We start from the raw sequence: 27,502 nt of genomic DNA, 5'->3' as shown, positions 1-27,502 counted from the left end.
GAGATGCTTAGAAAATTTTCAAAAAATGTACCTCAATGTTTTGCTGTTTTCATGAAGATTTTTCCAAGTATGTACATACATGAAGACAAAAAACGTGTTGCTTACTGTTAATTATGACAAAAGAAATCATTATGGTGAACATTCGCACTAGCTATCAATATTGTTAAATGGTTATATGGTAATACAGTTAAATGGTTAAATGGTAATACAGCAGGTGGTAACCCATTTATATAAACTTATTTGCGACATTATAAGAGCTTCTATTCTTCCTGTTGGTACTCTATCAGAAGAACCTCAAGAATGCCGAAATAAGGACAACTTTCGAGAACATCGGACAAGGAAATGTTCACGGTACAGATATGTGCTTTTTATATTTTCTAATCATATGTAAGCTTTATGTTTTTGTCGTTGTATTCAACAGTGTAGCCACAAATCAAAACATTTTAAGCCGACTGATGGTGTCTTCAGACCCATTGATTTCATCAATGCGAATGATTTCAGGAAGGAAAAGCATTCCATTCAGAGGAGATGCATTGAAGTTTTAGAAAGAACCGAGTATTTTAAAGAACAAGATGCCATGTTCATCCAGCGATGAAGATTGAGAGGAGAGCGATCAACTGTAGTAAAAAAGTTATGGTGAAAAAACGCTTTTTAAGGGGGTACTACCGTTTGTAGTGCATTTTCACCCTATAACTTCGTCTACTTGAGAGATAAAAAGTTTAAACCTTGGACAAAGTTTCTTAAAAAGACTTTATCTACAATGTTTCCATAGGTGTTCATCAATTTTAACAAGACATAAAAAAGTTATTTTTTTTATCTGAGTGTATACCCTCCTTAACCAAAAATTTTCACTACTCAGATAAAGCACTTGAAAAATAAAGAAACATTGTTCAAGATATCAAAAAGCTACATTCAATAGTTTCATCTCAAATAGCCACGTCCCACTTTTTTTGATCTCGTCCCACTGTGTACGTTAAACAAGATCGACGAAAAAGTTACATGGCAATTATTCGAAGGACACTAATACCCCGTTCACATTACAGCGTGTATCACGTGATTACGCTGTCTTGCAATGCGCACTCATACATCTAGTTTTCACTGGAAATCCTATGTATGAGTGCTCATTGCAAGACAGCCTATAATACGTTACATAGTCTGTACTGTAAACGGGGTATAAAGCAACATTAAGCATAGTAATTCTTTTAGAAAATAATTAGATCTATGGAATATCATTTGGATTCTTATACTAAGAAATGTGGTGCAGAATATATTTTAAGGCTAGGCCACATGTTAACATTTTTTTAACTAGTACGTTTATTTGCTAGGCTCAGTCGTGCGTGACACTTTGCGGAGCCAAAAATCAGTAATGTTTGAATTAACATTTTATACAGCAGTATTTCTAGGTTAGTATTGAGTACCAATTACTCGTGGCGGGCTCGAGGTTAATGGGAACTGGTTTCTGAAGCTTCCTTCAGATACCTACTCTCGGACGGTTGATCAAATTCTGGCTGGGCAGGGGCAAGTAGCACAGAAACAGGAGGGTAATAAGCCTGGGACACAATGGCTGGAAACTGTTTGGAAAGCAGGGAATGGTCACATCAAACTCTAACATCTGACAAACAAAATTTCAGTTTTTGATATATGTGTGACTGAAAAACTAACGATTTTTTTTCGGTTATGCCTATAATTATTAACTTTACTCTAGTTCAGGGTGGCTAGCGAACCGGGAAAACCGGGAATACCGGAAAATATCCGAGAATTAGAAAAGTAACCGGGAAAACCGGGATAAACCCTGGAATTTGATGAAAGAACTGGGAAATATAAATTAACTACACCATCGGAATACATTTTTAAACCAGAATTTCAGAATAAGCCATTAAAACAGAGTGATTCTTTACCAAATGAATGTCTTTATCTATTTGCTGCATAATTTTCTTCAGAATCCCATCTTATTATTTTTAGATTTTAATCACTCAGGCATATTTCAAATTGATTTTTGTCGTTTCAATTTCAGATGTAAAGTGCATGGTCCTTAAAACAAAATATTGAAGATGCTGGACTTAAGAAACAAATATTTGTTAAAACTGAAACTGAACTATTCTTTTCCGTGGTTTTAATTTTATTCAAAATTCTCATGATATGAATTCCAGAATAAACTTAGAATTCTGCTCTGAATTAACATGGATTTCTTCTGAAAATAACCAGAAAACGCTCCGCGTAGTAATTAGAACAGCATAAATCTTTCGAAATTTTATTTAGAAACCCCTTATAGTATTGTAAAGAATTTCTTTCTAATTATTAGCAATAAATTTTGTTGGAGCTCTGTGATGAATCTTTCGCACTAGGGTTTAAATTATCACCAGAACACTCTTAGAACTCTGTGTATTGATGAATTCTCATCATAATTCTCTAGGAATTCTTCTTTTTTCTCACGATCCTCATACAAATCTCCTCAGAATCACGCAGGAATTTTCTTGCAATCTTTTCCACAGAAATCCCTCCAAATTCTTCTAACAATTTCTAAAAACTTCATGTCAGAATAATTCTGGAATTCTGCTCAGAACTTCTCCTTCAAAAACTATGTGGGAAACCTCCTCAACATTTGTTTAAAATCAACACTTTGAATGCTTTTAAATTTTACTAAAAATTCCAGGGTTTGTCCGCAAGATTCAATCGATAGAATCTGTAATTTGTTATAACCCTTAAAATTCTTCAAAGTCTCAGAGCCTTGATATTTATAACGACTATTTAATAAATATGATATTTTATTTCAAATCTGTGATCTTGAAAAAAAATCAAAATCTCATATTTTAACTATTTTTTCTCCAAATCACGACGATTGTCATTAATCCCAAAATTTGAAGAAAAGTTCTACAGTTTCAGACTCAACACAAATTTCAAAGCCCCAGAATCTTGGGGGCTTAAATCATTTTTTTAACCTTTTAGTAAATATCCTTTCAGTAATGAAGTAATGAAATTGGGTCGTTAGCGGAATGCTTAAATAAAATAGGCCAACATAAAGGTTATCTTCCATTTAATTCCACTTAATTAATTTTGGTATCCATGACAGATACGTATTTCGACTACAATGTGCAGTCTTCATCAGTGTCATTCCCACTAAAGAACTTTTCAAAATCTAACCCCCTTAGGTAGGTTCCGATTCAACACATTGTAGTTTCATTTTTATACCTGTGATCTTGACTTTTATACCTAGGGGATGAGAACTTAAGGGGGTTAGATTTCGAAAAGTTCTTAAATGGGAATGACACTGATGAAGACTGCACATTGTAGTCGAAATACGTATCTGTCATGGATACCCAAAATTAATTAAGTGGAATTAAATGGAAGATAACCTTTTTTTTCACTTTCAGTAATGTTTTTCAAGTATTGGTCAATTGGACGTGGGTATTAAATTTCATGAACCATGTTTACTTTCACGTTGAGCGAGTTCCAACGTCAGTAGGTTTTACATATTTTTTCGTGTTTAACTTTGTGCTGCGCGAGTGCTGTAAGGTTAATATTTATGTTAGTATAGATAACGGAGTGAAGACACATTTTCTTTTTCCGATATCTCTAACAATTTGCTCTAATTTTCATTTGTATCAAGTTCATTTTTTTCTGAAATATTTTTTTATTAAATATATTTTTTTTTTGTATTGAATGAAAAACCACAGAATTCACCATTCTGTATTTCATGAGGAAAACTTTTTCTTCTTTGACAATTTTTTTTTTTTTCTTTATTTACAAGGCTTTCAGCCATTGGCTGGTTCGCCTTGGGGCTTTGACAATTGCAATAGGGTGTGTAACAATATATTACAACAAATGTGTGATTTTTTTTATTTCTAGAAGCGATTGATTTCAAGATATAGTTCAAAACTATGCTGAGTTTTCATTGCCAGATTACTTAACCGCTATCGCTACTAATCTTGCTTATTAAATAAACTATGTTTGTTTAACTCGTATCATTTTTTATTCAACGCTTAGCCTAATTCAAGCATTGTTTACCATGCTCGAAACAGGTTTCTAGAGTTGCACAACAGCAAAGAATTTTATGCCTAACGTCCATTATGCCTAACGTATATTATGCCTAACGTCCATTATGCCTAATGACTTTATGCCTAACGTCCGTATGCCTAACGTCCGTATGCCTAACGTCCGTATGCCTAACGTATTTATGCCTAATGGGGTACACTCGATAGGACATCGTTTGCTGGCTGCTGCCGCAGGTATTGTGGGTTTCCCAGATTCAAGCTTAAGTGAGCTGCGATTGCTATTGTTTTCCTTCTATCCCTAAATAGATAGTGAATTGCGCCTATGTGATGTTTTGCTGTACCTGTTGTGGACATTAGTATATCCTTTCCCTTAAACTTGTTAAAGACACTCTGTCATACCTCAAACGTTATGCTTTTTTAAGTACTGTTCTTCAAAACCATAAAAGGCACCATTGCGGAGCATTACATTTGTTCAAATTATTCGCAGTTCTATTTGTGCAACGCTCACAAACTCTACCGTTAGCATTAGCATCGAACAAGTTGCACAATATCGTAGGTGGTACGAATTCAAAACTATTAAGAGCAAGACGGATATCTATTACTGGACAGATAGTAAGTAGGAAATAATTACTATCTCCCAGATAAAAAAAATCTCACTCCAACAGTTAAGGATTGTCCTGGCCACGTCCTTGCAACTGGTAGGGATAGGAAAGGTATGTTAGTCCAACATTAAACTTAAGAGAGATGAAGAGAACTCTACGACCCCTCATAAATATCTCGGGAATTTAGGAATTATGTTAGTAGGAAGGCAAGCCATAGGATACACCCAGTCAGTGTTGGTGGCAAATAAAGATTTTTTTTTTAAATAAATGGTGAAATTGCTGTCCAATGCGACTGCTGGAATAAAATGAAGATATAACATGGTGAACTCACCATCGTTGTCACATCCGTAGCTAGTCCATCTTCTGAAAACTGTTATTCGAAAATTATTTGTCCGATCGATTTAATGCTCTAGTTTCTTGTTCAGGGGATAAAGTTGTCTATATGAGAAAAGAACTGAATTTATCCGCCTATGGTGAGATCTGGCCCTACGGAGTGATCTTATTTTTGAATCCTCGTTGGATTTGATGGGTTTTAGTTCAAGTCAGATTCTGGCCACTTCTTTGGCGGAACCAGGAACATATCAAGATTGTAGCCAATGTGGCTAGAATCGACCTGAAACGTGCCTAGGGCAACATTGGCCCCTCCCAGCCATATTTCGAGATCCCCCGAGAAAGTATCCAGAATCTGACTTGAGCTGAAACCCATCATGCGACCCGGATTGCAGCCACCTTGACTGTCCAGGACCACATCCGGATATGTTCCGAATGCTGCCCCGGGGGAAGATAATAAATCCATTTCCCGTTTTCCCCAATTATTTCCAGGAATTTTGGTAATTTTCCCGGTTATGCGATTTACATTTTATCAAGTATTAAACCAAATACCACAGACAAACAGACATAACACATTGAATATTTCTCACTATTATTTCTCGCTATAACATTACCGCCATCTGTTGCATACACTGTGGTGGGTAGTACGCTGAACAGATGGCGGTAGTGTGTAGACGTCAAACGCAAGGGAATTGACTATGCGCGCCACAGGTAGCGGTACTACCAACTATGATACTTTTAAATTGACCGTTAAATGCTTGTTCGATGAACAACTTACAAGAGTTATATCTGTTTGTCTGTGCAAATACGATTGAGCCAAATGGAGGTCATTACTAAAACAGCGGAAATTTTCCAGGATCTTAAATTTGATTCTGCGTTCGATCAACATTTGTCTGTATTCGCTCAGAACTTGAATGATACAGAATTTCTTTGGAATGTTCTCCAGAATTTCCTCCTCTTTCCTCAGAAATCTTCTGAAATAAATTTGAGATTCTCTCTGGTCCCTCGAAAATGTCTTATTAACAGTGCATAAAATCTCTGCAGAACACTCCAAAAAATTCATGGAATTTATCCTAAGGTTCTCTTCGAATTGTTGATGATTCATCCAAGAATTCACTGCAGCTCCCTTCAGTAATTCTACATATTTAAAATGAGCTTGATTTATTCTCTTATAATTTACAGGCAATTTACCTCAGAATTGTCTTGAAATTCTATAATCACAAACTCTACCTATGGACAACATTTCATAAACTTCTGAGACTCTTCGTTCCAAACCTGTCCGATAATTGAAAAAAACCCCATACAAAAATTACTTATCCTCGAACAGATATGCGTATTTTGGATAGAAGGAGAAACAAACTGAAAACAAAATTCTTTTATGCATATATCTGGTTAGGCCTTACCACTAAAACGAAAAAAAATAAATAAAAAAAAATATTTAAGTTCTGTACATTTTGATGAAGAGAAAAAAAAATCGAGAACAAGATTGCAAAAACTCCCAACGATACCTAATCCAAATGGTATAACACCATGATGTGTTTTGTGTTTCATTACTGAACATAATTATTGAAACCCTGATAGAGAACTAATTCTAAAATGTCCTACTGGGACTCTTGATGTGTTAATTTCTATTCCAACGTTTGAAGATTAAACTACTTAAACATAATTCTTCTTCTTCTTAAACATAAAAAATCACTCCTAGAAAACACTAGCTGAGCATTGCAAAATTAGTCACACCATAATCATTACTAACCAACCACAATACGTTCTCGTACAATTGAAAGGTTCCCCTTCGGGGCAAAGGAAATGGAGAAGGCAAACGCCGCGAACCCGGTTCATTCAAGACTCTTCGTGTACATATTGGCGGGTATTGCGGGCAATGACATACACACAATTTATTTCAATACACATACGCGCAAACTAATTACACCATTCCGGCCCACAACAGTGCGGAGCAAGCGATGAGTGTGCACAAAAAAAAAACTACAGGCTCATTAAGAACACATTTCCTAATTCAATTTATTCCGCCAGTCTGTCTCATCGCAGCAAAATCATCCCGGCTCGCGAGAGTGGAACAACAATGGTGCTTTTGAATCATCGGCTCGATACTGTAGTGATCCCACGTTCGTCATCAACGCTGGCAGCGATCCTCATCAGCTTCATCATCATCATCATGAGTTGGTGTTGAAGATCGACGAAGATCACGACCACGATAAGCCGGAGAAACGTTCTCAGCGATTCAATAACTCTTCCAACAGTCGACTGTTCACCGTTGGTGCTACCGACAATAGTCAATCGTCGGATTACGAAAACAACACCTGCAGCAGCAGTCGGGAGCTGCAGGATAGCTTGTCTGACGATATGAGCCTGCTGGAGGAACTCAGCGTGTACGATAGTCACGAACACGAGGAGGACTGCTCCGATAGTAAAGAAGCGGAAACGTCTCCCAAGCAGTTCCACCATCCGCAACATAGCGGCAGCGTGATTGGAAGATCACAGCAGCACCGTTTACTCCAGCAGCAGCACGCGGACAAGCTGAAAACCAGTACAAATAGTCTACCTTCCACTAGCCGCAATTTTAGTCTACACCATAAATTTAGAAATCATCAGAACGTAATCGATGCCAAAAGACGACAATTTTTCCTGCCCCTGGAGCAGGAACCATTCCAGCCAGTCAAATCGAACATCACCGAGTTGCCGTCGCCGAGCAGCACCTCACTGCACAGTGGCTACAGCCACCTGATATTGGAGGACCTGGGAACCAAGTCCAGCTCAGCACCGTTGCTGATGAAAAATGAAGAACCGGAGATTGGAGAGCGGAGGGTGAGTTTTTTTTTGTGAGGCTGTTTAGTCGAACTGGTGAACTAATTGTATGATTTGTTTCCTTGTCTTTGCAGAACTTGAGATACTCACGATCGCAGAGCGATCGGCATTTGGCAGGTGAGTTGTCGATTTTTGATACTATTTGATATAAAATCCTTGAGGTGGAATTCCACGAAAAATGCTCAGAAACTCGAGTTGTTCCCCCTAAAAACTAAACGATACATTAAATGTGAAACGCTTCCATAAATCAATTCGAGCGATTAGTTGCCGGGAAAAATTAGGCATTCCTCTCGATTTCTTAAAATTTAAATCATGGGATGCTTCTGCTGGGCATGGGCGCTCGCTTCAAACCTAAAGCAAAGGCAATGGCAACCAACAAAAAACCAATCTCAGCCGATAAACATTCCAACCCAAAATGCCTAAAATTCAGGTCGCACCACAAAGACAAAGCGCAACGCCAAATTCTTCAGCCAAGGGAAGAACAGGCATTCATTTTGCCGAAAAAAAACGCGCAAAGCAGGTAGATATATCTCCCACGTCATATCTTATCGATATGACCGAAAGCGCAGCCAGCCAGAGCGCTTGAAAAGGGTACAAGGACACCCCGTCCGTGCTCATTCCGAAGCCACCACCGACCAAGCAACAACGAAAGAACGGATCCAACGGACATTGAATGAGAATATGGATACGATTTTTTTTTATTAAAATTCGATAAATGTGCTGATGAAAATGCGAGAGAAAGTTGCACTGATTCTCAGGCTGAAGGATAGATTTTCAATACACGATGTATGCTATAAAGTTCTCAAATTGTAACGGGGGAAAAATCAATTAAAGAGAAAATCTCCCACATATGGAGGGAGCCGATACTTCATCGTGATCGAAATTTTGTGTACACTCATAAATCTACGGTTTTGTCGAAAGCTACATGCTTAGGTACATGATGAAGAGCTTGGTGGAAGCAAACCAGAGCGTGAGAGCGATTTTCCTCCTAGATTTTTAATATCGTACGTCGTCGGGCAGTAAAAGGGAGCGCGAAAGGGATGTCATCTCCGGCAGGTTGAAGTTGTACAGAGATGGAACATCATCGATGCAGCCTCCTCCTCTGGTTGCTATTTGTTCCTTTGTTGCTTACTCCCGGGAGCACGAAGCCAGCAACGGGAGCCAATATATGCTAATGCTCTCACTTCGAAAGTGAAAATCTGTGTGTGCATTGTTAATTGGCGAGCTTCTTTGTTTGTAGGCTGTAGGGCATTTTAGGCTGCCTGTGCTACGTTTCCTTTTTTCTGTTAATAGCTGTTGTAGTGGCGCAAAATATTATGTAACCATTAATCAACATTAATCGTACACAAATCTTACGCGCAAAGTGCTGTGAATGGGACAATTCGTGATTTCAATCATTGGTAGCTTGTTAGCTTGCTAGAGTTGTTGCTTTTGTTTTATTTTTTTTCATCCTGTGTTGCTGCTCTTTCCGAACAAAATCGAAAAAGTGCTTCTCGGATAGAATCCTCCGAACCCAATTGCCTTCCGGACCGGACGACGGAAGAAAATGCACCGTAGGATGTCCAGCTTTCGCGAGTATAAATTTTTCCGAAGCTTTTCAGCGAAGATTGAAAATTGGCACATCCGCAAGGCGGAATCCCTCTGGAAGCGAATGCGGGAAAGGAAACTAGCAGGTAACTTCAGGTTCCGCAACCTGGAACGCTATGACTCAACGACGAGAGCGAACGTCGTACCAAAACAACCAACCCAAGCCTAATTAATATTCCGTATTCTACGCTTGAAAAGCATAATTCATTTAGCATTCATACGAGGCATATTAAACTGTTCATTCATCATCATCGTCACCTTGATGTGTGTTGTGTGTGCTGCACCAGCAGGAGAAGCAGCGTCGCGCAGTGGCAATATGTAGAGGTACCTACAGTCGGATGCCCGTCGCTGGTGGGTGGCAAAGCACTGTTGCTCACTATCACGAACGAGGCAGGGGAAGAGTGGCATGTGGCTGGTGATGGTTGTGATGTGATGTGATGTGTGTATAGAATCCAAAGTAACGAACGACGGAAAAAAATAAACGGAACGTGTGGAGGCAGCATAAAAATACGGCTAGTCTAGTGTTAACACTGCGCCTGTCGCATACTAGCCGTTGCCATTAGCAACTGGTGGGAGCCGAAAACTGTTGCTTTATACTGCGAGTTGTTTCTGTTGCTGGGAAGCTTTGGGAGCGAGCTTTTTTGCTCTAGATAAGTTGGGTTAGCGCACGGGGAAATAAACATATGGTTGCATGACTTCATTCATAAAATTCTGCACATAAATCAGACAAGCGGTATGTATTGATGGGGAATCTAATATGATGCTGTAATTGAGAACAGATCTTGAAATCAATATCTTGGAAGTGCATTGAAAATGACATTTTCCAGTAGTTTTTTTTTTTTCACTCGTACTCAATGCCCTGGAAAATCAAGAAAATTTACAACCCGAGAATTAATAAACCCCTGACAAGTCCTGTGCACCACTACCCGAGTAGACGAGAATCAAATCAATAGCAAGTTTTACTATTAAAATACGAAACAGATAATGAAAAATTGTGATAAGTGAGTAATAGTTGTTGCCTAGTATAAAGAATAGGAAAAATCATAGCAAACTTATATCACATTTTGCTATTATATCTCATCATTATTATTATAATTTATTTATGACATTGTACCACATTATTGTGTGGCATTCGTGTCAAGATTAATTATTTACAATAGATTACTCTAACTAATCAGATTTCATTTAAGTTACTATCCCTTAGAAATTTTAATATTGCTTCTTCATTGTCGCCCAAGTAACATTTTAAGTTTTATGAAATACTACAAAGCAACTATAAAACAACATTCATAAAACCCTGTTCAAGGCTATTTTGTCATTAATGCATCCACCAAAAAACTCCTTCAGACTAGAATATGTCTGGTTGGCACACCCTGGAGCAGGTTCTGTAGAGTGTATTCTCGAAGCTCTTCAAGATTGATTTACTGCAAAAGGTTGTATTTATGACGAAAGCATTGAGAATCATTTGTAAGCTACAATAAAAGCAACAATAAAAACCCTTTCCGAGCCATTTCCCCTAGCCGCATGCTGAATCCACTAGGAAAGCATCAATCAAGATAGAAAAGGATTTATGAATCCGAACCTGTCAAAATAATTTAAATAGAAACTGATGGTATAAAAATCTTGTTGAATATCCAAATTTATTACAATAGTTCTTATTAAGTGGCCTAGTTTTAAGTGCCATATTAAATTTTATGTGAAATGTACGTTTTTTTTTTTTAATTCTTTATTTAAGAGATTTTTAGCCTTAGGCTAGTTCATCTCTATGATGTGAAATGTAAGTGAAAACATCGAAAATATTAAGTCCATCCTCGTAAAACGTCGATTTGACTAAGTATTTCACATTGAAAAAAAAAAAATTTTTTCTTCAGATCGAGCTTGGCCGAGACTTTTTTATTATTTTCGCATTTATATGTTTGCTCATTGCTAAATTTACCAAAATATAGTTATATCTAAGGAAATATTGATTGAAAATCGAAGATTGTAAAAAAAAACAAGCAAACTAATTGTAACATGGCGGTGGCATAAAAGTTGATTTTCAGGTTGTGAAAAAGTTGTTTTGCTTTCAAGAATTCCTTCCTTTTATGAAGAAAACTTGCAGGTTGAATTGTATTTATCTAAAGCCATTTTGCTGGATCCTAATCCGTTCAGATTTATGGCAGCATTTATGGAGGCAAAGATACCTGCAAAAAGTTAAACGTCATAGTTTGTTTATCTTTCGATAGTTGCACTGTGAGATCCAGGATTCTTCCAGGTGGTTTTCTCCCGATGGATTGGGAGCAGTTACTCAGATAGTTTGCGATACTGTTTTACAACATTTCGCATTTCGAACAGCTGGAAGCGCAATCGTTCCCGAAAAAGATCCCCGTCTTCCGGATGGTTACAGAAGTGCACCATCCAACGATGCAGGGATGTACGCTTGAATGAAATTTTCGAAGAGTTGATTCTTTCGCCGAATAAAATCTCCGCTAACTAACAGGTTCAGTGGTTTGCTGTCGGTTGTTATTTCGATTGTCACCGCAAGATCTGGAGAAGGCTGGTATGTTTTTCAACTTTCGACAATGTTTTATGAGTCTGAGGACCCCGCTCACTTTACTCTTCTCCGCTAGATGGTCAGTCGTTGATGGTGTGCTGGTTCTTCTAAAGAAGTAAATTTTGCTAAAATCAACTTTTTTTTTTTTTTTCTTTATTTTTGTGATTTTTAGCCGTAGGCTAGTTCATCACATTTGATAATCGAGGGTCAGGCTTAGGGCCTGCCTCGAAAGAAAGCGTTTCAGTCTATCATTACATAACGTACAACTGGCTCTGATTACCCACCAAAAGGGACAGACAACATTTTAAAAAACTTAATGTAAAGTGGGAGTTACATCGGGACTGTGGTGAGGAATGGATGCGCGAACAAGGTAGAGCTCCACCGTAAGAGACAGTGCCCCAGTCCGGCAGAGATACCCCGACGGCAGGAAAATAGGAAGGTGAAAGAACACGGACAGTGCAGCCCACGACGAGAGGGCTAGATTTGGTTGTATAGGTGAGCGTCCTTCAAGAATGCAATCAGCGCAGTCAACGTCGAGGGGTCGTTGCCAAGTAGCTCCCTGATGCTCTCTGGGAGTCGGTGTTGTTCGCGTAGCCTCTGAAACTCTGGGCAGACACACAGCACGTGTTCCACCGAGGCAGGGATGCTGCAGATTGGACAAACCTTGTGGAAGGGTGTCCCACCAAAATTGTGGGAAATCCTCGCATGGCCGGTCCGGAGTCTTGAGATAATCCGCTGGTCTTTGTACTTGTGGCTGTCTTGCCAAGGTCGTACGGTTTCTTTGATTTTTCTCAGGAGGGTGGTGCGTGACTGAAACCATTCCTCCTGCCAGGCTTCCATGATGATATTCGCAATCCAACGCCTGACGTCTAGGAGTGGTACGTTCCTGGTGAAGCGGGGTCCGGATGGACCAGATCCCGCCAGCCTGTCCGCTGCCTCGTTTCCAGGAACACCGCAGTGCCCGGGAATCCACGTAAAAACGGTTGAGGGTGGGGCAAAACGTGTAATGGCTTGTATCCAGGGGTGGCTCGGGGCTTCGGCTTCCAGCGCCTGGATGACGCTGTGTGAGTCCGTTAGCACAAGGATCGGTTGATCTGCAGGAGTGATGGCTGCGTCAAGAACAGCAGCGGCTTCTGCGGAAAAAACGGAACACTCCTCCGGAAGACTTTGACTTGTTGCGGTGTTTGGTCCTGCCACTCCGAGTCCCACTCCGGCCCGTGATCGCGATCCGTCCGTAAAGCGATGAACGTGCCCCGGATAAACCGACCTAAGAAGTTCTGCAACGGAGCGCCTCAACGCTACAGAGTTATCTCCGGCTTGGAATCCTCTCTTAATCCGCTTATCTATTTTGATAACGTTTGATCGCCAACTTTTCTCTCCATGCCAGTGGACCCTGGCCACCGGGGGGAGGTCTACGTTGGCTGCAGTGCGGAGGGCTCTGTTCCCCTCGTTGAGGAGAAAGACCCTATCGTTCCCGGATGTCTTAGCAGCGAGGGCAGCGGCTTTGGTGGCAGAGGCTGCAGCAGATCGATAGCGGAAAGGGAGGACTCCGGTTTCTGCACAAGCGGCGTCTGCGGGCGTGGAAGGTAGGAGGCCGGATACGATGCGTACGTAGGTATTGTATACCGGAGCGAGGATGCGGTTCAGCTTCTCGGTGGCTAAGCAGGTAATTTCGAGGCCGTAGAAAAGTCGACTGTCGATAACAGCCCGGGCGACACGAAGGCGGATCTCGCGGTTACTGGAGCGGTGCGGACGGGAGATTGTCCTGACGATGTTGATGCGGCTACGGCAGTTTTCTTTCACCGTTCTGAAGTGTTGGTCGAAACTTAGAGTCCGATCCAGAACTACCCCCAGAACGCGGACTGTTTTCTTAAGCGGAATTGGATGGTCCTGGATGGTGATCGGTGGTCCCCGAATCAGATGACCCGAGTGGCAGATATGGCACCGTACACTCTTTGGTGCGGAGAGCTGAAAACCAACAGAAAGCGCCCACCTGCTGACGGAGGAGACAGCTGCTTGGGCTATATTCCTGGTCCGTATAGTCGTTCGTCCCGTTACGACGATGAGTATGTCATCGGCATAGACGATTACGTGCACGTTCTTGGGCAGTCGGCTGAACACCCCGTTCATTGCCACCAGGAATAGCGTTACCGCTATGACGGATCCCTGGGGCACTCCAGTTTCCTCGGGGAACGGATCCGATCGAGTGTTCCCGACAGTCACCTGGAAGGTACGATCAAGGAGGAAATTCCGTACAAAATGTGTGATGTGGCCTTTCAGGCCCCAGCCGATGAGCTGCCTGATGACGCCGGGCGTCCAAGTCCTGTTGAACGCCTTTGAAATATCAAGGGATACTAACTCCGCATGGTGACCGTTGTTCTGGGCTTCCTTGAGTACATTTCCGAGGGCTGCAAAGTAAGTGGAGGAGCCGTGTCCTTGTCGGAATGCATGCTGCCGTTCGTCAAGGAGACTGTTTGACTCCAGGAACTGCCTAAGTCGACGATTTACCATTCTCTCCATCACTTTTGCCGCGCAGCAAGTGAGCGCAATCGGCCTAAAGGAGGAGGCTTCTCCACTCGCCGCGTTGATCTTTGGAATGGGCACTACCAGGCTTTGTTTCCAGAGGTCCGGGTACGAGTCAGTGAGCCATAGGTCGTTGAAGAGAGCGAGTAGCCTCGTTTTTCCGTCGAGGGAGAGGTTTTTTAACACCGGGTATCCAATCTCGTCCGGCCCGGCAGATTTACCAGTACTGCTGCCGAGGGCGAACTGAAGCTCCCGGAAGGTAAGAGCATCGTTGATCTGGAGGGAAGGGACATCGGATGGAATTCGCAGGTCGCGAATGCTGCTTGTGGAAGGTTTGACGCGCTGGACGAAATCGCTGTCGTAGCCACTGATAGCGGACAGGCCGGCAAAATAGTTCCCTAAATTGTCAGCGATGTCCTTCGGTTCTGAGATCGTGTTGCCATGAGCTTGGATAGTAGGTGGAGTGGATCGCCGCTTGCCACTGAGAGCGTTGACGCGATTCCACAAGTCGCTCGACGATTGGGATTCATCGATTGAATCCAGGAAGTCCATCCAGCTGGATCGCTTCGCGTCGCGGATCACCTGTCTGCACGAGAGATGGCGTTCTCGGTAGACCTTCAGCGCTTCCTCCCTACCAGGATCGTCTAAGGCTAGGCGCTTAAGCCGGCGTAGGGCTTTGCGTCGTGCTTTTACCGCACATTTGGTATCCTCGTTCCACCAACGTAGGGCTTTTCGCCCGGGTACGCTACCAGTCCTTGGGATGGATAGTGTTGCAGCGTCGTATAGTACTTCCGTGAAGCTGGAGATATCGTTCGGTTCGCGTTGCTGAAAGAGAGCGTCGGATTTCTCCCTGAAAGCGTCCCAGTCGGCTTCCTCGAAGCGCCACCTGGGTCTCCGGGTCGTTGGGGGGACCGCACCTACGAAAAGCTGTATGCGGATTGGGTAGTGGTCACTACCGTGCAGGTCGGTACAGATATTCCACTGTGCCTTGTCTACGATAGATCGGCTGGCAGTGGCAATGTCGATCGCGGTGGTGTGCCGTCCATTGAAGAAGGTGGGAGCGCCATCGTTCAGCACCACCAAGTCCTCTCTCTCAAAAATGCTCGCCAGGATAGAGCCTCTGGGATCTGGGCGAGGGCTGCCCCAGTCCGGATGGTGCCCGTTGATGTCGCCGACGAAGAGCCGCGGTTCCGGAAACTTGGAAATAACTGCACTTAAGACCCCATCCAGATTGGCTATCCGTCCGCAGGGCAGGTACGCACAGCCGAAAGCTAAGTTAGAGGCGTTCTTAAGGCGGACGCCGACGATTGGCAGGTTAGTTTCGAGGTCAAGAACATCGTGTGGAATGCTCCTAAGCACCCCGATGGCCACGGAGTGCCTGAAATTGGTGCAACGCTTGTAAGTCCAATCGTATCTCCCTCCCAGCGAGCGATTGAGTTGGTCGGTTGTGACTTTGTTGACCTCTTGTAGAGCGATTATCCAGGGGGCATCGCTTTGGCAGAGAAGCTCCAATTCCCCTAGGCGGCCATGGAATCCGTTTATATTCCACTGGAGAACAAGGTTCACCGGCTTGGGCAGTGCAGGCGTGGGGTACAGGATGGTAGACTCGGCGTTGTCACGGTTTTGACTGCCACTCGGGTTAACGGGCTGGCCAATATCGTGCTGGAGAAACCCATTAATGTTCCAATCCGAATGAGACGGAGCCCCACCAGAGGCAGGAGGAGGAGTTCCTCCCACCAGAGGCAGGGATGTTCCAACGGGCGAAAGGAGGTTCGGGTGGTTCTCGGCTGTGTGGTTGGATAGGTCATCATCGGACGGAGGCCCACAAAAGCCAGGCGGGGGAGTTCCGTTGGGCCGAGGCGATCTTGGCGTTGATGACGTGGTAGTGGAAGACGCCGATGGACTTGGGCCGATGACCGAATGAGACAGAGCCCCACCGGGGGCAAGCGGAGGCGTTCCGCCCACCCTGGGCAGCGATGTCCCAACGGCTGAGTAAAAGGAGATTGCTTTCGGAATACGTAGGTTGCTGATAGGCTCCGGTATGGTGCTCGGTGATGCTGTTGAATGAGACAGGGCCACACCCAGAACAGGCGGAAGCGTTCCGCCCATCCAAGGCATGGATGTCCCAGCAACGGAAAAAAGTGTACTGCGCGTCGTATTGCTTGGCTTGGTTCCGGGATCAACTTGAATTTTTCATCCTACTTCGTCTATCCTTCGAGATTTCCTTGTCATAAATTTGGCATTTATTAACTATGAGGAACCCAAGAGAGAGGCGCCAGCTAGCTCTGAAGCCGATCGCGTAAACGTCAATGCGAACCAGTCATGATCTGTCACTGCGAACCGAAATTTTGATTCAATAAAGTGGGGGAAGTATTGTTAATCGGAAAAAAATCTGCGTATTGTTTTTTTTTCAAGATAGTTTTTTTGAAATGGCAGTTAATGACGGTGCAAAATACAAATGTTTTTGGACGTTCGGCGTTTCTGTTACTTATTGTGAAGCAGGGAGAGGGTGTTATTAGTAGTTTTCACGCAAAGGATTTATTTTCCATTGAAATGCTGCTACTCCGAGCTCCTAAAAAATAGCCATTTTTTTGCACAATACATTGACTATTTGGCGACTACTGTGAAGGAGTGGGTGGTCTATTTCAGATTTCTGACTAAAATAATTGTTAATTTGTGAAATAAAGACATATTTATTGTGTTATCTGTTGATTCTTATTTGAAGTTTTTGTATCAATTTAGCATACTTCGACTATCATATTTTCGCTTACGCGATTTCTTCGTACGATTTGAGTTTGCTTTGAATCTCAAAAACCTTTTGATAATTTTGGTTTTTAAATTGTGGCAACCAGGAATTTCCAAAGGTAATGATTTTATAGACTTTTTGAAGAAAGAAAAAAGAAAATTGATGCTTGGTTAACTGGAGGTGATTTTCAAAATGCTGGTTGATGCTTTCTTCCATACAAATAAAAAAATAAAATATGGATCGTGTAACAAAAACAAACGGCTTCTGACGAGCTCTGCCCAGTACTCTCATTGCATCTGTGACAATAAAATCAGCTCCTACATTACAAAACTCAACCCACCGTGCTTGAAGCAATGGATCGTTTGGAAACCGGTGAAACAACACATCCGGGTGGGTTTTCTTGTTCCGGCCGCAACGCTTCACTTGACAACGCATTTTATCTGCTGTGTATCACTTTTAACCTCCTCCTAATCACCAGAATTCACAAAATCAAACCCGTTTAATACGAACCCGATAGCTCTAAGCAATATGCAGTAAGATACTTGCTCACAACATACAGTTCACGACAAGTTTGAACACTCCGACGGCAAAACTATATCAACAAACCGAGTGACAAACGCGCATCCTCGCTTGAATGATTCTTTCCATCAACAATTTTTTCAACAAAAAGGAAGAAGAAGAAGACAACCAAAACAAAGCATCTGTCATTTGAGCTGGCTCCTCTCTCTTGGTGAGGAACCATCTTTTAGCTCAATTTGTAAACAGAGTAATTGGGAAGTCAATGATGCACTTTAAAAAGCCTAAAAGGCAACAATAAATGCTTTTTGCTCTAATGCAAAACCTAATGGATTTATGGTTGCTTTTATAATGATAGAACACGTTTATAAAGTATTTTATCAAGACATTAATAAACAGTTGCTAATGACGTTTATGCTTGAATTACAGAACAGTTTTAAGGAGGGATTGATAACTGTTTTAAATTTATTTTTAAAACAAGACAGTTTTTGACTTTCTTACCAGACTATAAAAGGTTTTTAAAACAGCAAAAAGCTGAATTACTAAGCAGGAATATTTTACACTTTGAAATGCTATATTTAAACTAATTGGATTGTTCATTGCATAAAACCATCATAAATCAGAGTGGATTTTTTCCTCTGTTCGGGACCTAACACGGGACCAGTAAATTGATCTATTGTAGTATATCCCGTGTCCTTAGTTTAGTGCATTTCGTATTACTCCATCACTATTGAGAAATGATGAAGTATTCGATTTTTTTACAGTTGCCACCCTTGCATTTATCGCAAGGATCCGACTCGAATTGAAAGCTCCCGCTATTTATACCCTTCGGAGTGTTGAAACACCCTCCAAAGGCGCGCCCCTTTGGATTCCTTAGCAACAAAATTAAGGTATGGCACCGATAATGACCATGCATCAGAACCCTAGTTTTAACCACTTCAAACTAGGGAACAACGAATAGAAAATTAGGAATCACATAGATGAAGACAACTAACTCATTTTTTTCCTTGTTTCAAGATCATCCTCGGTAGACAAAACCGAGTCTTTTCACTATCAACAAGGCATTAAGAAGTAACAAGGACTAAGATGTGTTCCTTGGATTACTGAAAAATCCTGTTCCCCTAGTTTGAAGTAGTTAGGACTAGGAATCGGTGGTAGATCTTACATCCCGTAACATACCACGAGAAGGTATGTACATACCCACGTTACGGGGTAATCAGAGTGGATGCTAAATGGTTACTGGATTGTTAATTGGGCGGTATTGTTAGTTAGTTTCATGCATAGTGATCCATTGATTCCGCAAGATTTCCTAGTTTGTGCATATCCTCTGCATTCCACTAGTATATGATGGACTGTTATCTGCACTCCGTAGAATCTACATACAGGTGGGAGGTTGTGGTGAGTGGGTAAGCCGGGTATGTCCTATTCTACTTCGAGTTAGGACTCGTTGTTCTGAGGCGCATTTTCGATCGTTGTCGACTTAATTCGTCGCAATTGGGCCTGACTTTGATGCCATTCCAATCCCCATACTGCCCAAATCCTACTTTTTATCGCATGTACAACATCTTGGAATTTCGAGTTCCAGTTGGCTTCGTCCTTGTTTGGCCAGTTCGTCAGCTGTTTCGTTGCCAGCGATACAGGAATGGCCAGGGATCCAGCTAAACGTAATGTCTCGTTCCTCTATGTTGTTTTCGATAAACTGTATCCATGGGTGTTTGGACCGACCTCCACTTAGTGCATCGGGGCAACTAGCAGAATCGGTTAGGATCAGGGTTTTTTCTCGGCCTTGGATATTCGATACAGCTGTTTTTAGGGCAAATGCTTCGACTGAGAATACGCTGCATATGTCAGGCAAGCCTAAACTAACGTTTTTTTTTTTGTGCACAACTATTCCAGCACCGGTGCGGTTGTTTTCTTTGGAGCCATCAGTATATATCTACTCGTGATCGTGATAACGAGTAGTTATGAATTCCATAAACTTCGGTAGTACGATGCTCCTGTTTGCACGTGCTCTGATGTTGTTCCTAAGGTTGTTGTCGATTTTTGGGACTGGTTCATACCACTCTCTATCGGCAGTTCTTATTTTTAAATTATAACTATATTCCCTAAGGGGTAAATGACATAACCAAAGAACCGTGATTACTACAGATTTATAAAAAAAGACAAGTGTTCTACTTCAAGTCACAAAACAGTCTGCACAGTGTGCTCTCGTATATTTCACAGGTAAACAATCGACAACCAAACGTATTGCCCGAAGGCTTAAAGCCCGATTCAAAGTAAATTTGAACGCATTCAAGTGATCATAACTCAAGAATTAAACAACATACACTTCAAACAAAAGAGTATTTATCCAGCTTTCAAACGATACAAAACAAGTTATTACATGTTACCTTTTCGAACGAACTGTCGCACTTTATTTGTGATCGATGCCATCATGATCTGCACAGTCGCTGGTGACACTGTACCGGTGAACTTATTCCACTTTAAACGCATTTGTTGTACATTTGTCACTTCTTTACCGCATCCTCGAAGTTTTCGCTTGACAATTGCCCAATATTTTTCGATCGGTCTGAACTCAGGGCAATTCGGAGGATTGATCTCTTTGGCGACGAAATTAACATTGTTTGCAGCATACCATTCTAGTACCTCCTTAGAGTAGTGGCAGCTGGCTAGATCCGGCCAAAACATAACGTTGGTCTTGTGTTGCCGAATGAAGGGTAATATCCACTTTTTCAGACACTCTTTAATGTAAACCTTCGACGTCATTCTGTGAGATGTGATGAAAACCTTGGTTTTAAGGCCACAACTGCAGATTGCTTGCCCAATCATTAGTTTCCGAGCAAACTTATCAGCAAAAACAAATTTATACCTGGAAAGGACATCCCCACGATATAATCCATTTTGACATATGTTTCGTCATCCATTAAAATACAGCCATCAAATTTCGTCAAAACTCGTTCGTATAGTAATCGTGCTCGCTTTTTGGCCACTAAATTTTGTTTCAGGGAGCGATTCGGATGTTTACTGGCACAAAAAGACTTATATCCTTCTCTTGAAAGGATGTTACGCACGGTGGAAAAGTTGGAATCGTTGGTTGCTTTTCACGTACCTCAAAACCTTTCTCCTCAGCTCTTTGTCCCTAGTGCCACTTTTATGATAGATGCGCTGTGCTCTATCCACATTCAGAGTATCCTTGTAACGTTTGATTACAAGATTCACCGTTGACTTTGGGAATTTTAACACTTGCTATTTTTGAGTTCTCTAGATGTTTGTGCACAATTAATTTTCTTTTCTCAAGTTCCATGATCCGTAATTTCGGGATGCGTCGATCAATCGAGAACAACTTTTCACCAATTTCTTCGTCAATGAAACATCAACAAATGCCTGTCAAACGTTTTATGTTCCAACCACCAGGGGCGCGGTGGTGTAACCGTGCGTCCAAATTTACTTTGAATCGAGCTTTAGTCGGACAGTTAGCTGACATAAACGTTGGATAAGCGAAAGACGGAAGGGGAAACAACCAGCCTCAGCCATTATAGAAATGATGGGGCTAGTTGGAAATGCACCAGATGGCGAACTACGTCCTTGTAAGTGGGCCCTAGGAATCGTTCCATTGCTTCGATGTTGGCGATCGTGATTCTTCGCTTTGTTTAGTGGCTGCAAAGTGCGTTAAAAAAATTAACTTAGAGTCGAGTAGGACCCCAAGAATTGTCATACTTCTCACTAGTGGGATTGGAGTTCTGTTGATTGTTATAGCCCGACCGCATTTTTCGGTGGCTAAGGTGGCAGACGTGAAGTTGTTTGGATTTGCTTGGAGCGATGGCAAAGCCAACAAAAGTTGCCCACTCAACAGCAGCTACAACAGCTTTTCTAAGAACCTTACGAATAGTTCTATGATTGGTTCCTCTTGCTATGAGAACGACATCGTCTGCGACAATTTCAACTCCAGTTGGTATGACATTGAAAATAGGCTGCATAGCTACGAGGAACAAAGTTACAGAAAAGATTGAGCCTTGTGGCACTCCGTTTTCAGCTTTTCTGATACTTGAGAGTAATCCGTTGGCAGCTACTTGAAAGTATCTGTCAGTAAGGAAACTGGACAGAATATTCATCATTCGTCCAGAAATTCTCCATCCTACTAATGTACATAATATTTTGGGTCTGTATGTTGAATCGTAGGCCTTCGATATATCGAGGGATACGATTTCCACGTGTTCGTTTTATCTTATCATGTTATTGGTATGTTGTTTTAATTAATCAATTTAATGACATCCGGAGTGATTTGAGTTTGGGACGTAATTGCATTTGCAAATCGCAAATTTCTCGCAAACAAAAGCCCCATCTCGTAAACAAACTATACCAATCATATGACAAACTCCGGACATATAGTTTATTCTGTTATCAGGTCAAAATTAGCTCTTGCATTCATGATACAAAAATATCATAACAATAGTAAATTATGCTTTGATAGCAGAATAAGCTATTAATTTACCAAAATCATATGACTTACCAAATAAGATATTGAAAGTAAAATTTGATATTATTTTGCTCTGATTTTGCTATTCCCCCCTAGCCGGGCCCGAGTAGACGAGAATATAAAGCCAAGAGCAAGATTTACTATTAAAATTGGAAAAGATTGCTATTAGTTTGGTTGAGGTAAAATATCAAAATATCTATGGGTCCATAACTGAGTAAAAGCAAAATCATAAGAACAGCAAATTATCACTCCGAACTACAGCTTCCATTTCCCGGTGGCTTCCACCATCCCGGGATTCGGTAAATATTTATTTGATATCTTCATTTTGAAGACATTTAAAATTCTGGGAAGGTATGAGAAAAACGCAGTAGGCTCTGCCTGCGAACGGTTGGTTTTGTTTTCGCTGGCGCTGATTCCATCTGTTTTTCGCATATATTTTTTTAATTGTACCAAATCAAATTAATATTAGTTTTCGCGTGTGGATAAGTGTAAATTAAGATCTATCACGTCTTAAAAAGTTTTTTTAGTGATATTGTAATTAACGTGAATAATCTGGGACAAGAATTTGTTTTGAGAAGCTGTGTTGCTGTGGTGTCGCGTCGGTTGGTTTTTCATTTCGTTTGTTTTTGGTGCTTTGCCTCCTTCCCAAGAAGAGTTTTACCGGGTATTTTTTTTCTTTTCTTGGTGCTGGCGTTCTGCCTTCCGGAGGATGCACGCGAATGAGGTGTCAAGCAAAAATTCGGTGCAAATGAAAAACTTCGAATGTGATTCAAAATGTCGTGTAGGGTTGTAAAAACAACGCGGAAGATTTTTTCGATTACCGCGAGTGAACAAACCGGTCCTTTTTTGGAGGCAGAATTTGGTGAGATCCATCTGATTTATAATCAATCATAAATGCATATTTCCATACAGGGTTACTTCCACTCAAATGCTATAAAAAAATGTTTTTCCGGAATTATGAAATCATGACATAGTATAATGCAAATTAGTACTTGTAAGTTACAAGAAGAGGTCGTGAAGTATATGTTTGACACATAAAATCTGTCAATATTGCTTTCAGTGCGTCACAATTTTACGACTCGTGAGCGCTCACTCTGAGTGAACGCTCACGAATCATAAGACCGCTGATTGTGACGCCCTCAAAGCGAAATTGACAGGTTTTATGAGTCAAACACATACTTCATGACCTCTTCTTGTAACTTACAAGTACAAATTTGCATTATTCTATTTCATGATTTCATAATTCCGAAAAACATTTTTTTATAGCAAGTGAGTGAAAGTAACCCTGTTTCCATATATTACTAAATACGCGCCAGATTTCGAAACATCACATTTCGAAATCTGGAAGTGTGTTTGCAGTACCATTATTCATATGATAACGGTAGTGTTTACATGCGGGGCTTATTGTATGTGAAAGTAACCTCGGAATGGACGTGAATTACCAGGCATTCTGAAATGGGTTGCTGAATCTGCAGTAGAGCTATCGCTTTCTAACTCCCGAATTAAACTTGCTTCAAATTATAACATCAAGGATTGTTGTAAGCAAATTTCTTCCATAATACCACTGCCGGCCAGTGGGGGTTAGATTGAATACACACACATTAAAATTCTGGGAAGGTATTTTCTTCATGCAGACATTTTGAAGACATCACATGATTTGTGAAGTTGTTTCAAGACATGCGGAGGCTGAAGCAGACATTCGATGGATTTTTTAAATTTTAAGCTGGCATATGAAGATTTTTGTTAAATAAATGAAGTTTTTGACTTCACATTTTGATCTTCTTCCTGAATATGTTGAATATGAATAATGTAACCAAAATACGAATATTTCAGAATAAAACTTGATCCAATTGAATATTCACAGGACTTCATTGAAATGTTCGATTAGCTGGAGATATTTTGAATACTTCCTGATCAACGTTTAGTTTTGGGAGAATAACTTCACAATAATACTTGATCAACCTGAAGCTTTGAAAAATATCCAGAGAACTTTATTGAAACCTTCGATCAGCTGGAGATCTTTTAAGTACTTCCTAACCGATCTGCCATCTTGAGAGAGCCAATTGAATGTTTGACCAGTTTAAGATTTTCAGATTTCCTGATCAACCTGAATTCACTAATATCTGACCAGCCAGCAATCTTGAGAGACTATCTAGAGACGTTATTGGAATTTTATGAACAGTTGAATAACTTAAGAATGATAATTGATCAACCAGAAGTCTTGAAAAATATCCAGAGGTCTTTAAATCTCCTATCAGCTATATATCCTTTAAATTCTCTCTAATCAAACTTCCGTTTTGGAAGGAAGTATAAAAGACGTCTTTTGAATTATTGAACACTTGCAGATCTTCAGAACATTACTTGATTACTTTGGAAAGTCTTGAATAATATCCAGAGATATCATCGCAAATCCGTGAATATCAGTTATACGAAGATTCCTGTACTTTCAAGAAGTTTCTTGAACTAAAACTCAGTTCCATGAATTCAATGCCTACATAAAGTTCCCTGAATATGTAGAATATTCCACGAAATCCTGGGATTTTCCGTCAACTTCTTCGAAGTTCCCAGTACTTCAAAGATTTTTCCCTAACTTACATCTTAAAATTTTTCGGTAGGTACAACTGAATTTCTGCCCAGCTTGCTGAACTTGAACGAATTTCTAATAATTCATGGGATGTTCCGTAATCATCGTCCACGAAGTTGTTCAACATTCTACGAAGCATCCTGAAGAAGTTTTACGAAGTTCCACGAACTTCTATGAAGTTCTCTGAAATCAAATGAATGTCCCTTGACATCTAAGAAGCTCCGTGACGTGATGTTATGTTTGTCAGCCAAATTTCACAATAGTCCGTGCAGATCATGATGGTTATGGTGGATGATTTCTCTCATGAGTGTTTAGTATTTGTAAAAACTATTTTGCCGTGCGTGCGTAACAAATGACAGCGATGGAGAGCTATGGAAGCCAAGATAGAAAACGGTGACATATAGAAGTTCCTCCAGAAGGAGTAACCATTTTACAAGATTCAGCTCGCTAATTTAAGGAAGGAATCTAAAACTGCAAATACTGAGTTTTTTCATTAGTTGAGTCTAGTACTACGTACTTCCAACCATCTTAACAATGCATTTCAATGGTTTTTCGGTCAACTATGAATGATAGCCATCTCACGACGCTCAACTTTTATTTTTTTTTTTAACTCTTTATTTGTTCCAAATTCAAAATTAATTACATTTCATTTTAACCTAGGTGCTCCAGTTACTGCAGTTACGTACCAGCCTTAATTGTTATGATAAATATCTAAGTGTTTTTACATTGTTCATGTCTTTTGGCAATTCAGTATTTTAAACAGGTTTTTTAACCTGCATGTCAGTATAACAATTGATATCTTAAAACTAAAAACTAAAACTAAATCTTATCTAAGTATAAAGGGAATTAATCGTTGCAATTGAGGATTGCAACGATTTTTGCCTGAAATTATTCATTATTTTGTTGGACATTTGTTCTAAAGTCTCAACATTCGAAATTCTATGTACCTCAGTAGTACTGTACCAGGGAGGCAACTTCAAAATCATTTTCAGAACTTTGTTCAGAATCCTTTGAAGTGCTTTTTTCCTGGTAGTGCAACAACTAGACCATATTGGCACAGCGTAAAGCATGGCCGGTCTAAAAACTTGTTTATAGAAGTTTATTCGTCAGGCAAAGTTTGGATTTCCTGTTTATAAGAGGATACAAACATTTTATATAGTTGTTACATTTGGCTTGAATGCCCTCAATGTGATCTTTAAAAGTTAATTTTTGGTCAAGAACTAATCCAAGATATTTCACTTGGTTTGACCAGGAAATTGGAACTCCGTTCATAGTGACTATGTGACTACTACTAGGTTTCAAAAAGGAAGCTCTGGGCTTATGTGGAAATATTATAAGTTGAGTTTTGGAAGCGTTGGGAGAAATCTTCCATTTTTGTAAATAAGAAGAGAAAATATCTAAACTTTTCTGAAGTCTGCTGCAAATAACACGAAGACTTCTTCCTTTAGCGGAAATGCCTGTGTCATCAGCGAACAAAGATTTGTGGCAACCCTGAGGCAAATCAGGGAGGTCCGAAGTGAAAATGCTATACAATATAGGCCCAAGAATGCTACCCTGAGGAACTCCTGCTCTAACAGGTAGTCGATTAGATTTGGAATTTTGATAATTTACCTGCAGAGTTCTGTCAGTTAAATAATTTTGAACTAATTTCATAATATAAAGTGGAAAAATAAACTTTTTCAATTTAGCAATCAAACCTTCATGCCAAACACTGTCGAATGCTTTTTCTATGTCTAGAAGAGCAACTCCAGTTGAGTGGCCTTCCGATTTGTTTGAACGAATTAAATTGGTAACTCTTAAGAGTTGATGAGTAGTTAAATGCCCATGGCGAAATCCAAACTGCTCATCTGCAAAAATTGAGTTCGTATTGATGTGAAGCATCATTCTATTCAAAATTATTTTTTCAAAAAGTTTACTTATTGAAGAAAGCAAACTTATTGGACGGTAGCTAGAAGCTTCAGCTGGATTTTTATCCGGCTTCAAAATTGGAACAACTTTTGCATTTTTCCATTTATCAGGAAAGTATGCCAAATGGAAACATCTGTTAAATAATTTTACCAAGAAAGACAAGGTACTCTCTAGGAGTTTTTTGATGAGGATATAGAAAATTCCATCATCACCTGGAGCTTTTATATTTTGAAACTTTTTAGTTATAGACTTTACTTCGTCCAAATCAGTCCCCCAGGAATCATCAAAAATATTTTCCCGAGAGAAAATATTCAGATAATCCCGAGCAACCTGATTCTCAATAATTTGAATCACAAATTTTGATCACAAATTTGGAAAAAGCTCAGAAACTTTTCATTCGAGAGTTCCCATAATTTCAGTTTGGGTCTTACTAGTCCTAACTAGTAAGACCCAAACTGAAATTATGGGAACTCTCGAATTGCTTAGCAAGTTTCTGAGCTTTTTCCAAATTTGTGATCAAAATTTTACCACCTTCTTTAAGCGCTGGAATAGGCTTTTGAGGTTTTTTCAAAATTTTTGTGAGTTTCCAAAAGGGTTTGGAACTCGGGTCTAATTTAGAAATATTATTTTCAAAAGTTTTGTTCCTCAGGGCAGAGAATCGCTTTTTAATTTGTTTTTGCAAATCCCGCCAGATAACCTTCATGGCAGGATCGCGTGTTCTTTGATATTGTCTCCTACGGACATTTTTAAAACGGATCAAGAGCTGAAGATCGTCGTCTATTATAATTGAATCGAATTTAACCTCGCATTTTGGTACTGAGGCAGCTCTTGCTTCAACTATAGAAGTAGTCAGAGATTCAAGAGGACAATTAATTTCATCT

The 27,502-nt window shown here is 40.5% G+C and overlaps 1 protein-coding gene across 1 annotated transcript in view; it reads left to right on the top strand.

The window, feature by feature from the left end:
* The window catches only part of cv-c (crossveinless c), an 86,963-nt gene that overhangs the window by 34,900 nt on the left and 24,561 nt on the right, over positions 1 to 27,502 (top strand). The window contains exons 4-5 of the mRNA XM_065217067.1: positions 6,956 to 7,747; positions 7,822 to 7,864. Coding sequence (XP_065073139.1) covers positions 6,956 to 7,747; positions 7,822 to 7,864 — 835 coding nt within the window. The remainder of the gene's footprint in view (positions 1 to 6,955; positions 7,748 to 7,821; positions 7,865 to 27,502) is intronic.

Source organism: Ochlerotatus camptorhynchus, unplaced genomic scaffold (assembly GCF_037179485.1).
Source record: "Ochlerotatus camptorhynchus isolate MF236.1 unplaced genomic scaffold, CSIRO-AGI_Acam_v1.1 ptg000070l, whole genome shotgun sequence".
NCBI classification, from domain to species: Eukaryota; Metazoa; Arthropoda; class Insecta; order Diptera; family Culicidae; genus Ochlerotatus; species Ochlerotatus camptorhynchus.
This window is presented reverse-complemented; position numbering and strand designations above follow the sequence as displayed.